This window comes from Clavelina lepadiformis, chromosome 7 (assembly GCF_947623445.1).
Source record: "Clavelina lepadiformis chromosome 7, kaClaLepa1.1, whole genome shotgun sequence".
Lineage (NCBI taxonomy): Eukaryota > Metazoa > Chordata > Ascidiacea > Aplousobranchia > Clavelinidae > Clavelina > Clavelina lepadiformis.
In genome coordinates this window covers 12,759,528-12,775,844 of record NC_135246.1, presented here as the reverse complement: position 1 = coordinate 12,775,844, position 16,317 = coordinate 12,759,528, and the positions used below count along the sequence as shown (strand labels likewise).

General features: G+C 35.9%; 1 protein-coding gene across 1 annotated transcript; it reads right to left on the bottom strand.

Moving 5' to 3' along the window:
- Nucleotides 1-689: 689 nt before the first annotated feature.
- Nucleotides 690-7,118, bottom strand: LOC143466071 (aquaporin-8-like). The gene is made up of 5 exons (XM_076964674.1): nucleotides 5,344-7,118; nucleotides 5,104-5,230; nucleotides 4,202-4,389; nucleotides 3,059-3,193; nucleotides 690-2,749 (listed from the first exon to the last, which is right to left on the bottom strand). Exons 1-5 carry the CDS (start codon nucleotides 5,532-5,534, stop codon nucleotides 2,620-2,622), a joined length of 771 nt encoding a protein of 256 aa, XP_076820789.1. The 5' UTR covers nucleotides 5,535-7,118; the 3' UTR covers nucleotides 690-2,619.
- Nucleotides 7,119-16,317: the final 9,199 nt, after the last annotated feature.

Genomic DNA, 16,317 nt, shown 5'->3' with positions numbered 1-16,317 from the left:
CTTACATTTATTATGTCAAAGAGATGATTATCGCAACGTCAGAATTGCCATGTAGCTTTTAGACATCACGTTGGTGCTTCCCAGCCCATGACTACATGACTAGGCATGAGCTTTCTAATATCCTGTTTGGGAGTCGGTACCCGGAATACAAATTGGCATGATGCTCTTTGCGGTGCCGCTGCAAAAGTACACATAACAAGCTGAAATGGTTCGTGTCTAGCATATTTCCGTGATTGTCTGCTCATCTTGTGTGCAGCGGTTTCTGCATACACCATCTGCAGGTTACCGTTTATGGTATTTTTATTACTATTTATTCTAAGTTGGTTTATGGTCAACTGTTTATTTAACTTTTTGCTGGCACCCTCGTTATCGCTGTTTGCTTGCTTCATATTCTGATCATTCTTTGGGCGTTTACACAGTATATACACGCCCTCAGAAATAGGTCAGGGACCTAATAAAAGGCTTGAAGGTAAAGTGAACCTTTAGCAGTAAGTAAACCTGTCTGACATATACGATAAAACGCTGTATGTGCATCTGACTTATGATTTGTGATCGATTAACTTTGCTGACCGAAAGCACTCCAGGCCGGCCCTTTTCCTTTTCGTCTGGGTGTTGTGCGCCAATGAAAGTAAATCATACTCAGTAGGCGATTGTTTTATAAATGATCACATATATCGCGCTTATAATCGTTTGCAATACTTCATTCTGCAAAATCATACAGTTTAGTAAAATGTTTACTGTTTGCTCAGTGTGCTTAGGTAATGGTCAATATTTTTGTACATGTCTTAAAAGCAAAGATGAGGGTATATCAAGCATCATGCAGTGAGCGACAAAAAGATTGAAGTCTACTTTATTTTGACAGCACACATAGATTTACAGGTCAGATGATTAATGAAACAAGGATAAGTACTGTTTACAACATCCGGAAACTGAATGACGTCACTCTGCTGCTTGACGACCTTAAACCGATACGCAAGTCCTATGCGCAAAATTACACTGTAGAATCCGGCAAAGTGGCCCCCAAGTTATCAAACCCGAATCGGGAATCAAGTCGAGTTTGTTGGACGAAGTGACTCAAGTTGTGTCGAGTCTAACCAATTTATATCTGAAAACAAGCCATACGGAAACAAAATAAGGAAACAAAAACAACAGCCATATGGAAACAAAAACGGCAAACATACCGTTTTTGTCAGCAATGAACTTTGTAAGAAATTTTACAAGTTTGTTTCGTTTCTTTTGCTATGCGCCAAACGCATTCTTGTAGAAAAAGCTTCATTTTAAATTTCACTTTGATGTATTTGGACGAAAAAAAGAAAAATTAGTTTTACCTTAAATGCCAAAACCGGTAATAAATAAGAATTGACTCGAGTCAAGTCTTTTATGCAACTTCTTAGAAAGAGACTTAAGTCAAAGTTAAGTCTTTCAAAAATGTAATTCGATTCGATCCACTGACTCGAGTCATTATGACTTTAAAATTCAATATAGCTAACCGGCTTCGGGTTCTGTGAATCTTCTTATCATAATGGCCTGCGAATTATGACCGAGTAAACTTTGCGCTTCTTTCTAATACGACGAAATTTCAGGGTAATCGTGTATAACAAAACAAATCCCATTACGTTGCGCTGAATAATTAAACAAGTATCAAAAAGATGATATTTAATATTAATCATTGCTTTTTAGATTCAAATATTCTTTCGCGAAAATTCATCGTTAGAATCGTATTTTTTGCAGAGACTATAACCTACATATGCTAAATATACAGCTGTTTTTTCTTCAACATGACTATGAAGATTTTAAAATAATCTTAACTTGCTCGGATGTTGCCGAATCATCATGATGATGAAATAATATTTCATAGCGTTTTTTGGTACAGCACATTGCCAATAAGAATAAGAATTAAAATGATCAATTCAGGAGTTTTTATGTTAAAAAAATAGCCAAGGGCGATTTTGTCGTCTTGAAATACATTGTGTCCAATAACGATCATTGCCAAGAGAAGTTCACAGTCATTTAGCTTCACAATTACAAAACACCGACGTGAAAGTTATCTTACATATTTTATTAGGATGTACATTTTGGTCGGTAAATCTATCTAGCATATACAGCGATTTGTTGTCCACAAAGCATTGAACTTTTATGGATAAACCAAATAGAGAATATATCCAATAAAAAACTTGAGGGACTGAAGCCATGGGGAGCTAGTGCAAATGAGATTAAGCCTGCGGACCATATAGCTATTTGAATTAACCAAACCGACCTTTGGACATCGTTGAATTGGATTTTTGAAGTGCGCAGAAGACAATATAATCCAAATGCGATGGAAAATAAGAAACATCCGGTCTTAATGATAAAAGCATACATTAAACAAATACTTTAAAAACTGTACTTTAAAATGTGAGTGAAAATATTCTAAAGATTCTAATGCAATGAGAATCAGCAAACTATTAAAAGAAAGTTCAACAAGAGATTGTTATAAAAAAGAACTGATAAAAATCGTACGAATGTCATGCAAGCATGAGTTGGTAAAAACGCTATAATCAAAACTTAATGCATCATGTTAGATGTTTGCTATAAACAGATCACCATAATAACTAATAATGAGAAACTTTTTCTTTCTGTTCACACTCTGGTGATTTCTTTGGTCATTTCCGCTTCCCTCTCTTTCTCGAGCTTATAATCACTGGCGTTGTCTTGCGGATCCAGTTCATGTCGACGACAATACAAACGGGCTTTATCAGCAAGCACAAATCTAAGAAAAATTAATGTAGTTTTTTATATATTTTGATTAAATTTTTTATTATAACGCTTACTGTATATATTTTATAATGTATTTACATATAACAAAATATTCCCTAATCGAGAACAGATTTCCAACGCTAACTTGCCAAGCTTTTTGAAGCAATTTAAATTTCTCATGTGATATTTTTGTTAAAACAACAATCGAAAATGTAAACTATTATAAATAATAGAAGCTGTTTAACCCAAATATTTTCAAAATTAATTATAGGCAAAATTGTTTTTTTTTACACCACAACTGCTAATTTGATAACGAAGTTACCTGTATAATGTTCCTGATACACAAGCACCAATTAAAGGTCCAACCCAATAAATCCAGTAATTTTCCCACGCAGAAGAAGCGACCGCAGGCCCAAGACTCAATATTGGATTCATTGCCGCTCCAGATATGTTGAACCTGTCAAATAACTTATTTCTATGCATCATGCCAAACTGAACAAACAGAAATTGTTTGGCGACTGTCAAAGGGAAATTTGGTATCAAATAAATAGTTGCTCGGTAACTTCAAATGAAACCGATTAATTTGTTGATTAAATACAACAAAATACAAATGTATTCGGAAATAAGTTGTTAAAATAAGCTATTCGTCCATATTAGAATACACATCGGCAAAACTCATTTAAACGTCATCAAGAGCCCTTACTTCAGCTACTTGCTTTGATGAAGCATTGCTGTTGAACTTAAAAGCAATCATATACGAGAGTAAAAAATCTGCCTTTGTCTGCTATATCTACAACAGAACCAGCTTACACTAAATCACATAGCTAAGCCACTTTACTGCAGGTTAAGTGGAAGTTTTTAAAAGCTGTTTACGTTTAAATGACCCAAAAACAGGGGTTTTAAGTATACTCGGCAACGGTTCCACGACATATGGCCGCGGGAAAGTGGCCGCGAACAAACTCACCGGGGTCAACTGAACGTGACGTAAATTGACCGCAGACAAACTGACTGTGACATAAACTGGCCGGCGATCAAATTAACCGTCGATAAATTGGCCGGCGATCAAATTAACCGGCGACAAATTGGCCGTCAAAAGGTCAAAATTTTAAACTCGGTAGTATATGATATGTAAAGTAAATATTTGTTTGTAACTATTTCCTTTGTTTTTAACAAAATTGTTTTTTATTTCAATACACATTGAAACGTTTATTGAAATAAACAGAAGTGACTAGATAGTGAATTAGAATTTTGACCTTTTGACGGCCAATTTGTCGTCGGTTAATTTGATCGCCGGCCAATTTATCGACGGTTAATTTGATCGCCGGCCAGTTTATGTCACAGTCAGTTTGTCTGCGGTCAATTTACGTCACGTTCAGTTGACCCCGGTGAGTTTGTTCGCGGCCACTTTCCCGCGGCCATATGTCGTGCTCCCCTCGGCAACAGACATAACAAACACATATCTTACCCTCCTAATATTGCAATGATGACGGAGAAACCCACAGCTACAGAAGCCAGTATAGAGTTACGTTGGACGCCTGTAATGATGGCAGTTAATGTGAGTACAGTTGTGGTTACTACTTCCAGAAGCAACCCACGTTCCACACTGACTCCAACACCAAGACTGAAAGCGCCGGTTCCTCGACCGTTTACAACCTGCAAATTTTTATAATTACTGTAATTAGGCTATACCTCGGTGCATATGCACCTTCCAGACAGGGAACCGTCACTGGTAATCTCAAGTGGACGTGGTGTACATATTCCGTGCATCGGGCGTTCAAAGTAATGCTCGAAATTCCTTAAAAATATAAAAGTGTAACGGGTTTATCGCGTCCGTTCCTATCAGGTCAAAGTTCTTCTTTTACGTTGAACCACTGCACCGAACACGTCAAGAAAAGTTTTTTTACTTCAGACAGAAATCGACCACCCCTTCTTCGAGAACACACACGTAGACTGTCTCACTCCAGAAAAAAATTTGTCAGCACAAAACACAGTGTCAATCTTAGCCGCTTGGCAAGGAAATAAGCGTGGGGTTTTAATTACCAAATAAGTTCTCAGGTGTAATGGCGTAACGCGTCACGAGAAATAAGCTAAAAACCATGCAATAGTAAAGAAGGGAGCAGTACGAGAGCAGTTATAAAAACCGACAAGCAGACAAACAAATTAAGGTTAATGCTCCATCACAGTCTACGTGGTAATAAATATAAAAACAAACTCTAAATAGTAATAAGCAACTTACATTGTAAACTAAACTAGCGTGCCTTACAAATAGGGTGATACAACGTTAAAATGTTAGTGCTTATAAAAAAAGGTGCGTAAAAATATCTCGAGACAAAAGTAATAATGGTAGAGTGGAAAAAGTTTACTTACATAAGCTAATCCTGCACCGGCCAAAGATCCTAGTATTTGGAAAACGAGATAAGGGAGCACCATCTTCAATTTAATACCGCCAGCTAAAAACACGGCTATAGTAACGGCGAAATTCACGTGAGCTCCGCTTGATAAAGTACAACAAAGCGACATTTAAATAAATTAATAAGCTTATTAATCAATAACACGATAAATTTCCATACTTTACCTTTATTCACATGTACAGTAGGCTTCGTTTACCTGATATGTCCAAACAAATTGATAATAAGTGCTATGGTAAATCCGTCAGTTAGAGCTGGAGCCAGTGCTGTACCGACCGCCAGATTTGTGTTGGCCCCGCACATATGCATGAAGACGAAAATAACCTGTCCAATAAATTCCGCTATCACAGGTCGCAGCCATTCTTCATAGAATTCCGGCCGTAGTTTCATTTCATAAACAAAAGTTACCAAAAAAATGTAGCTTTATATGGCTCATGAAGTCAAGTAACTCCTATAATTTTATCATATAGGATATAACAGTTGCCAATGGTTCTGGGACGCTATGTTCGATGAATCCTTATAAGCCTAAAAAGAGCAAATTGGCTGCCACAGTTTTATTCTTTTCCCAAATTTCTTATCTCTTCCTAAGTTTTCTTGAAAACGTCGTGACTTCCATTACCGGGCCTCCTATCTAATTCGAAAAACTTTGGAACTATTGACATGTTTTTAACCTGCTACTCTAGTGCTACTTGTTGTGCGGTAGGATTATTCCGGTGTATGGATATCGCTTGATTCTCGCATTACGTACGTTAACAGACATTTTTGACAAATTCAGCGGCGCAATCAATGATTACTGAAGTTAAAACAAACAGACTATGTTTGTGATTTACTTTTACAAACATTAAAGCATTCAACATAACTCGCTCTTGTCTGAATTAAAAGCAAACACGCCACCGTCTTAATTTATAATAGCCCTATATACGTAAGCTAAATTAATGACCGGATAAGTTTAATTTAGCTATCCAGCCCAAAGCAAATTTGTTTTTTTCGCACTTATCGTTTTGCAATAGCGGCACAGAACTCGGAGGCAAATCTGCAATAATATTGCACAAAGTAATCTTGCTTGAAACGTACAGTACATCAGTTATTAGTTACAGTTTATCAACAAAACTATACAGTTAAAAAATCGTGCTCTTCCCAGCTACAACAAAACGTTGATGTTATTAATGGCTTAACTATAATTGAAAAAAATTAATATTAATTGTTCTTTTTTACATAAACTAAACGATAAAAGCTAAAACTAACTAAAACCTTAAACGGTAGCCTATATGTAAAATATTCCTTTAAAAATAACATAAAACAACACTTGAACTTGTCAACATTAAACCAGAGGTTACCGTTGACAGGCTTCGCAAACTACAGCAACATTAAGTTCCATTGAACTATGAAACTCTACATGACAAACATTTTATTCGAATACGAACAAGCACAAAACTTTGCTAACGACGCATTGCAGAAATTTGTGAACGTTGTCCATCGCGATCTGATCACATAAACAAATATATTTACTTTATTAACTGCACAAACAAAACACTTGTAACATTTTATTCATCACTACAATAGTATTTATCGGAACGCCATAGGTTGACTTTTTTGTTTTCATTTGAACCGAGCAGTGCAAAAAGAGTTTGCAATTGCACATCAAGTCGAAGGTTGCTTTTAACCTTTAGATTTTGGACCCCAGTGATGACTCACGCTTATAAGTCACACCCGAGTATTACGCATCGCCACCCTCACGCATGGCGTTGAACAAACCCATGTTAATTATTTGCACGGGTGCAGCATTAGGCTATAACCGCTATGCGTATGCTACATGTTAATAACATATCTTGTTCTATGCTGCAGAGAGTCAATGCCACGTGCAGAATTTTATAACTGCTGATTCAAAACTAGTTTAATTGAGCTCGTTACTCAATTAAATCTCTTCATACATTACTTTTTGAGAATGTTTGACAACAACAGGAAATTCCGGTTAGGCTTACATACAGGGTTGCCATCGGCCTGGACTCAAAAATTAAGGACGAACAGGAAACAAAAGAAGATTACTACCTTAAACAATGTAAAACAGGAGAAGGCAAACAATGTTCCAAATATGAAAAAACGAGATACTATTTGCATGTTCTCAATTTTTGTATCTTTTTGGTACAAAATGGTATAATAAAGGTGTCAAAATGCCCAAAATACGAACCTCTGCCCTAAAAATAAGACGAAAATAAGAACGCAAGTGAAAATAAAGACATTTCTTAGAAAAAAGGACAAAAATATTTACTAAGACATGGAACTTCAAAATAAGGACAAATCTTAGAAATAGGGACGGTATGGCAACCCTGCTTATGTAGACTACCTGTATACCGAAACGTTCCCACCACAGAAAAGATAGCAGGTTAAAAAATAACGGAAAATTGTCGATAATTTCAAAGTTTTCGCATAATTTTGAGAGTTTTTGCATTACTATAGAATAAACTCAAACATCTTTTTCCGAAAATTTGTAGGATTCTTGTTACGGGGTTTGAACTATTCTATCCGTTGAATTAAGATAAGGATCGATAGCAAACTTTGTGATTAGCAGAGAATGGTTAATTTCAGCTCATGCAGTCAATGGCGCGCCACATGCGAAATTCAGTGTAACACACTCAAAATGTTTGTTTGTAAGTGCACACTAAAGTATTTGATTAGTTACTTTCAAAAACAACAAGAGTATGCTAATGTTGCTAATAAAATAGCATCGGTAAAGGGACGAAACTTCGGCAAACTTAAATGTTAACGTACCCTATACCTTGACGTGGTATCAACAGAAATCCAAACATTGGTCATGATGTGAGCTTTGTTTCGTTTGCTATATTGAATGTACCGATGTATTCCGTCTTGCAAACCTTACAAAGTTTGAAGTGGGCTAACCTACAGTACTGCTTATCACAAGCTACATAAGTTTATATCATGCACAAGGCACACATATTTCCAAAATTTCATTTTGTGTAAAATACAAAAAAGATTAGCCTTCGTGATTTACCAAGAAACAGATTTACATAGTATCACATTGGTCTACTTGTAAAATCCAATAAGCAAGTAAATGCAATTGAAAGAAAACCCACAAAGCTTCTGAAATGTAATGACTTATCGTTCTTTGACTTATGAATTATCCTACTGCACATATTACACGAATAACAAATAGTAAAAGACGTCATATAACTTTTGAATTGCTTTTGTTTGCAGAGAAAGCTAACTTACGAGGTAGACCATGTAGGAATATTTAACATCCGCACAATAGATAGAGAACATGCACCAAAATGTCCGTTTGCTTGTGCCGTTGAGAACAATGAAATATATTTTAATTACACAGTAGGTTGATACGATAGCGTTTTCATTGCAGAAGAAAAGCGTATCGATTCAAAGATCAGCTTTCAACTGTTTGTAGCCTAATTAAACATCTCTTTTAGCGACCCACGTTTCATTGCGTCACCTTTCATATTGCTAAGATCAAAATGAGGTATAATTCAGCAAATATCCCATTATATCACTTTTTTTAAACACTATATTTCAGTCCATTAGAAATCAAGTAGACTATATGCTGCGCAATAAAATCATTCAAAAATTCGTATAGGTTTTATTCGTTTATCGTTTGTGACACAACTTGTAACACAGAACCTATAGAATGTATAGATTATAGAAAATAGACGATCTCAACAACATTCGACTCAACAGTCAGCACTGAAAGAAAACTAAAAGGATTGTGTCCTGGCTGCCTTTAGTGCAAGCAATATTATTTACTCTCAGCATTATAAAATATCAAAGCAATAGCTTATTTATCAAATGTACGGTTACGATGTCAAAGAGGAAAATGTGCATTTTTTTGATATGTGAGACCTAATGCTGTAACTTCTGTAGCTCATAATCTTGGCGAACTCATATATACGATCTTCAAAGCTTTTGTTCAGTCCCTCGAACTTGACTCAAAATCTAACTAAATTTTTGTTTATATATGTTATTTTACGCCGTTTACATTGGTGAGCGAAAAGACTAACCTAACTAACTAACCTTGTTATAGAAAAACATAACAAGCAATACGCTCACAAACGGCAACCAACGAGCGAGAAAAAGCGGCAAAGACTACCTTGCACATCGTTTGGTTACTTATGGTGTAGCCTAGTTTCGCTAGCTTACACCCAGGATATCTAATTTGAAACTAACACTTTTGTTGTGAAAGGTAATCTTATTGAAAATCTCCACAATTATTTAATTTAGAAAGCTTCTGTTGGACCCCAAGGATACTTTTCAAAGCGAGGCTTTAAATATCAGCCATTGCTTCAACCATAGTCCTTAAAAATCCAATAGTGTAAAGACTAAGCTTTAGTTGTCTTAGTTTGTTACTGTCTTTACTTATAAACAATGTTGATAATCTTACACGTTCCCAAGATTTTCTGCAAACGTCTATCTGCATGTCTTTTTACATTATTCTCTAAATACAAACTCTCACAATTGTAAATCATTGAATGTTTGGTTACTCGTTGTTACGGAGTTGTAAGTAGCGGTGCCCTATCCGTCAATTCAATGTTCTATAGTCTATCACTTTATAGGTTACTTTTACCATATGCTTTTATCATGATCTGATCTATACCTACAGTACTTTCTTGCCTATATACCTTTTCCTGCTCGATATTGTGAGGGCAAGGTGAAGTAAAATTCTTTCGTTTAAATGGATTAGGAGAGCATGTTAAAAACGAGAACTCGACATACTTGAAAGCAGGTTAATAAACATAATTTTTTTGCGGTTGAATATGAGATAAGAGAAGTGTATTCACGAAGCAGTCATCCGTAAAGCGGCATGGACCCTGAAAATTCTATGCTCAAAATTTACTTACCTCAAAGCAGCCAATGAAATTTAAATTTTTGTGGCTTTGGCATATCAATTTTGTTCTGGGCATTGTAGCGTAGAAATTTGGCATGACTCAGCGTAAGTTTTCCACTCAAAAACCTTAAACTTACATGGTTACAAACTTAATTTACAAAAAAGAAAACAAAACGTTCAAATTAATAGAAATACAAGATTTTTGATCGAAAGACTTGCGCTGATTCATGCAACATTTTTTCGTAACAAAATTTTGTATACTTCACAGCCACAGAAATGCTTAGTTGCTTGCAGATATCGGCAGCGTTTAAGGTGTCTATGATCATGAGAAGGCGGCTGAAAGCACAAGTTAAAATCCAAATCTGTTGTTCGGTCTTGTTATGGCAAATGAGTCGATGAATTTTCAAAAAGTAGGTCAGTAGGTTATGGATTTGTACTTTAAGTATCTAGATTTCCTACTGTCCGAGTCATTTACTTCGTTTGGGTATACCCTAGTGCGGAAGTGCACAACCACTTCAAAAGTACGGCAATTTTCGACAAGAAATCGTGCGAGCAATTTTTTGTGTGGATTGAAGCTTCAGCTGTTTGTATATTTATTATAACTTAGCGGTAAAACAACCAGCTTTTATTTATTTAGCCTATATAAATCCCTTTACACAATGAAGAAAAAAATGTGCGAACATGTTGACTAGGCTAGCCTAGCTTTTATTTTATGCCGGTTTGCACCCTGACGTCTAGATATAGGCCTATGGCCAGTAAAGCATGTGATGTAAAATCCAGGGTGCAGTCCGTGCAATGCATACTTCGAAGGTCAGTTCATGGAGTATGCCATTATGCCATTGAAGAAGTTACGCCAAATGCAATTTAAAAAAACAAAAGAAAAATGAAAAAGCACCATAGTGAATTTGCTGTTGCCATGGTTGCGCCAAGACGTGAATTAACTTCGTGTCACACTGAGTACAAAGCAAGTTGATGCCGCTTGGCTGTATGTCACACGGTTAAGCTTCGGGGTAACTCATATGGAACGCACCTGGGCATAAGATTCGTAAGGGCCTGTGTGCTATATGCAGCACACTGCATTAAGCTAATTTTGTATTGCATGTTAAGCAAAGTTTAAAATATTCAACTACAAGTAAATACAAACTGAGTAACTACATTCACATGCTCATCCTCATCAACGTCAGATGGGCGATTTTGTCGGATGTGTATTGTTTGTTATAAGCATGAATGCCACCTCGCTCTTCTCTGGCTAATGGCTATGTCCCCTACCAGAAAATTTGCTCTCAGTACGCTGGATAAATGTAACTTGGCAACATTTGTGCCGTGCCAATGTCATGTTTATAATATAGATTATGGGAGAAAAATAGCAATTCTGCGGCAGAAAATTGGCACGAAAGCCAACTTTCTGCACCAGAAAAATCTGGTGCATCATACAAACGTACCAGTAGGGTCATGTCCACTTAAAAAAAGTGATTAAGCGCTTGCCCTAATCGTTTGAAATGAGCGATCAGCCGCCTCAAACGACCAGATCTGGTGCTTATAGCTTAGTCTTATAACATTACAAAAAGCTATATATTTTTGTTAATAAATCCACAATCATCAGTTTTAAAAATTCAAGCAAAAACGAGCTTAGCCACAAAATTCCCAATGCTGCAGATGACACACCATTCACATGGAATATCAGAGACATATACATTTGTCAATAACAAATTCAGATTTGTCACTAACTGGAATCAGTCAAAACTGTGTATGTCCCGATTTACTTTGCTGGATGAGCTTGCCTAACAAACCTTGTTTTCTCTAATGGACCATGTGTAGGTCACTAAGGTTAAATGCTTTTTCAAATATATCATAATTTACTTAATTATGTAATCTTTAGATTACACCATTGGAATTGAGAGCTAGAGTTCACTTTAATGTAAATTGTGATTATGTGAACATTGTCTTCTCCAAAACTTTCTCACGTGTCATTGATATTATGCATTATTTTTCACTTTCAATCAAAATGCTGCTAGGCATCGAGGTGTAAGTTTGTGACATGAAGTTGTTAATGTTGATCTCTCTGCTATTATGTTGGTCATGCCACTGACAATGATTAATTTGATGGTTATCGTAATTGCTTTCATTATATGTTGAAGGCTTGCAGCATACATTCAGTTTTTTTGTTTGATTATTATCAAAACTTTAACACCATAGGCGCCGACTTTTGGAAATCGTTGAAGGTGCAGCAAGGTATGGCGCCATCAAGTAACCGACGTCGTTGTGATAACTAATGTTGTTCTTGCCGCGTCTTGTTTATATCCTTCTGTGAATATTTTATTGCCTAGCCAAGAATTGGATGGGTGTGACATTATTTTGCTAAGGATTTTTACCTGGTTGACTACTTACCAGCAATAGTTTACAAGCTTTGCAAAACAACGGGGTGTGATGTCACATAAGGCTGGGCGATTCAGAATACCGAATCCTCCGGATTTGAATTCAAAATGCCAATTTAAACCGAATAATAGGGTTTGGCTTTAAGAGCGAGAGAGTGCGACGGAACAAGTGAGAAAAAAGTGGACGTGCGACACAAAAGCGAGAAAAAATGAATGTGAGTTTTCTTGCATGCAATTGTTTGAAGGAAACAAGCGTAATCATTATTCACACGTGTTTCACACACACATGCATTTTTTTTCTCTTCTCTTTTTTCACTTTCTGAAGTTGCAGATCCAACCAAAAACCACTAACACTGATGGCACAAAAATGCTGAACATTTGCCTCTGCTAAAGCAGTTGACTTTACAATATCTCTACATACCTGCCACGTCAGCATCTTCAGAGAGATCTTTTTCCAGAGCAGGGTTAACTGCGACGAACTTGCGATCTCAATTGACCGGTAGATATTTAGAAACTTTAATGTATTGCACTGCAATAAATTGATTGATTGAGTGCTTTAATTGTCTTTTTGTTGTAGAGAATAAATTGTTGTTGTTTTGCTATTTGCTAGAATAAAAAATTCAGAACAGGTTTCTGTATTCTGGATTCGTTTTAGATATTCGAAATAACTATAGAATAGTAAATTATTCTGAATTGCCCATTTCTAATGTCACACTACTTCATGTAGCGTACCTCATGCACAAAGCTGGGCATGTGAAAACATATGCTTGCACATTGAGGTTTAAGCGTAGTCTTAAATGTAATACATTGTTTAGATTTGACTAACTGAAGGCCTGAAGTATATTCTTCAGTGAAAACTTGGCGAATTTCAGGTATTAGTCATACTTCTTTATGTCGAAAATTAGTACAAACCTGATTTGTTAAATACGAGTACGACCATCCAGTCGCTCCAAAGTTGGCTGTTAATGTATATTAGAACATCTATTGTTGACGATTGACCACGATTGGTATAATTGAAACATTGACTCAATCCATGAAAAAAGATGGAAGACCACACGCCACGAAAAGTAGGATTTATCATAGCTTCCACAAAATAAGATCGTTTTTATGTTAATTCATATGGATTCAGCTTCGAACAAAATTATATAAATTATTCCATTGGTTATTGTAGTAATAAGTGTGCAAACCACAAGTGCCAACACTATTTTTGGCATTGTTTCATTGTGAACTCCTCGTACACTCTCCAAAGAGTTAAAAGAGAGAGGCAAACCACACTTCACACGCGTGACGTATTAAACGTGGAATTAAGTTAAGTTAACAGAAGGTGATGGATACACCAATCATGCCAGACACTTGTTTTCGAAATACATTTAACAAAAATATTTTAATGCATATATATTTTGGCAATTAACTCTACGGTGAATCCATTCGTCTATTAAACGATATTCAAGGCATAACCAATCTTATGTAACGGTTTTAACTGGTTTTGTACACCAGCTTTATTTTAAACATGTTGGCAATTTTGCCAGTTACAACTAGTAATGCCACCTTGTATGATAGCTTGTATTGTCCAAATGCAAAAACAAAGGAAAAGAAAAAAGCCGGGATGTATGAGAACAGATAACCTATTTGTTGTACAACTGAATCTGTTATACGGGAAAAGATTAACTTCATTCCCGCCGATACATTGTTTAAAAACAAAACAATTGTCGTAAAACCTCCAGGTCACGCATATGAACAAAAGACATGTTATAAGTTGGACATCAAGTAAATATTTTGTTTTATGCACCTTTCTTTCCTTAATAGGGGAATTTATAGAAAGACAGTTTTATCTTTAGGCATTACTTACATTTTGGCAAAGGGTGCCCCACCTTTCACTTTTAAAATTAACCGTATGGCGCACCCCCACTTTCGGCACCACTGTTTAACTCATAAATAAAACATTGCTCTTAGTATGCAATTAGCATGATCACTTATGTGTTTAATAACTTCCTCGACTCCCTTTGGCTGCAAGCTTTTCACAGTTTTGTGTCTTTTTACATCATGAAACCATCTGTGAATAACATCTTCGATCAGTTTTGTCGTATTGGCACAACCTGCTTTCAAGAGACATATTATTATATTACAATTCTCCACAAATTTTCTATTGATTTAAAGTCCGATATGTGGTAACCCCCCAGTCAAGCATCTTCATATTGTTTTTGTCAAAAAATTTCTTTACTTCTTTAGCAGCATGAGGTGGAACCGGGCCCTGCACAAAAAAAACTCCCGAAGAACCGTTTTCATGTCCCTTGCCAATTTAATGCTAGGACAGGTCATGTGCATGTGGGCAGCTTGCGGACACTATCAATACGCTCTGTATTTTTTAATGGAAAATCAGCAGTTGTTAGAATACAACTATGTTTTGTTTACTTGTATTACATTAGCCCACAGCCAAGATAAGTCACACATCATTGAAGTGTAAGTGAATATGTGATTTATTGGAATAACAATGCTTTTTTACAGCTTACGTCACTGTATTGTGTGATAAAACACCCGTGCTATGATTTTTGTTCTTTGTTGCAGACACATTCGCAAACAAGTAGAAAGTCAAGAAGTGTGTTATTTGTCTTAAAGTTATATTTCCTATTTATTAGACTATAGAGTTTCCCCTATTTGCAGCTCGCAATATTTTCCTCAAACCTTAATGTGGCGTTTCATGTCTGGACCAACCTGTGTTAGGAGACACCATTGTCATTCCTTCTGCATTTAGCACTCATCCATGTCAGGGCGTCTTCATGCTTTAACATGTATAATGTACATTGCTCATCGAATTTTAAAATAACGTAACATCAGCAGCTTTAACTACATAGCTGATGAAAAGACCCAAAGCATTAAATTCCATAAGCTTTGTTTTGTGCTAATCCTAGTGAAACGTATCCTACCAGCATATGTCTAAATAACGTGCAGAAGGGCTAGTTAATACTTTTACGAACAAGCTTCGCCAAAAAAATCTTGTTGTTTTGATGAGATGAATTTAATGTCAAATTGATCCAGTGGTTCTAAAATAGAAAGTCTTGGCGGTTGAAACTGTGATCTTGATTCTATGCTATTTACAGTTTTAAACTTACCTTAATGCATATTGCAGAGTTTCATTTATTTTTTTTACTTACTGTAGATACAGCTTAGAAAAGGCCTAGCTAGTAGGGTAGGTTTATCACTTTAATAAATATTTTGGTTTGGAATTGTTTGCTTGTCATAATTATGCTGTTCAAGAAGATTTTGTGTCGTGTTACTGTTTGATTTTTTGGTGTGTATCATTTTAATTGTTAGATTGCTTGTACATACATAACAAGACATTATTTATATTCTGCAACTTAAGAAAACAATGCTTTTAAGTGCAGTGCATGCGTTGGGTTAAAAGCAATCAATTCCTTTTAATAATGCAAATCACCAGGCACTTTGTAGCTGACTTATCCTATTGTTATCCACACAATGATAGAATAAAGTTTACAAGGAGGAGTAATGTTTCTTATAGGATCAAGTTTCATGCTGACAATAACTTCGAACACAATTTCGATTCGTTGTTTCATTAGTCATTTTGCCCATCAGTCTATCGAATCTTAACTATCTCGTCCTCATGGTATAGTTTTAAATTTTAATATATTTAATTTAAATATTGTATCGTATATGCCAGCTTATAGGCCCACTTTTAGCACTTCCAAATCATCTGAAAAATTAGCAGTGGGCTTCTACGCTGAGTATAAAATGTTACCTAAAAAATGTCGCTCTGACCACAAAATCATTGCTGCCCATATAACTGACTTGCGTCCTTTCCTAACCAACACTAAATAAACAATGCATCAAGACAGTTCTCAATTGTGGTTTCGGTATTGTACTTTTACCTTTTCGTATGAGTTCACTAGGCCATCATGATTATGATTCTTTGCGGGTAAAGCAGATGATGTGAATG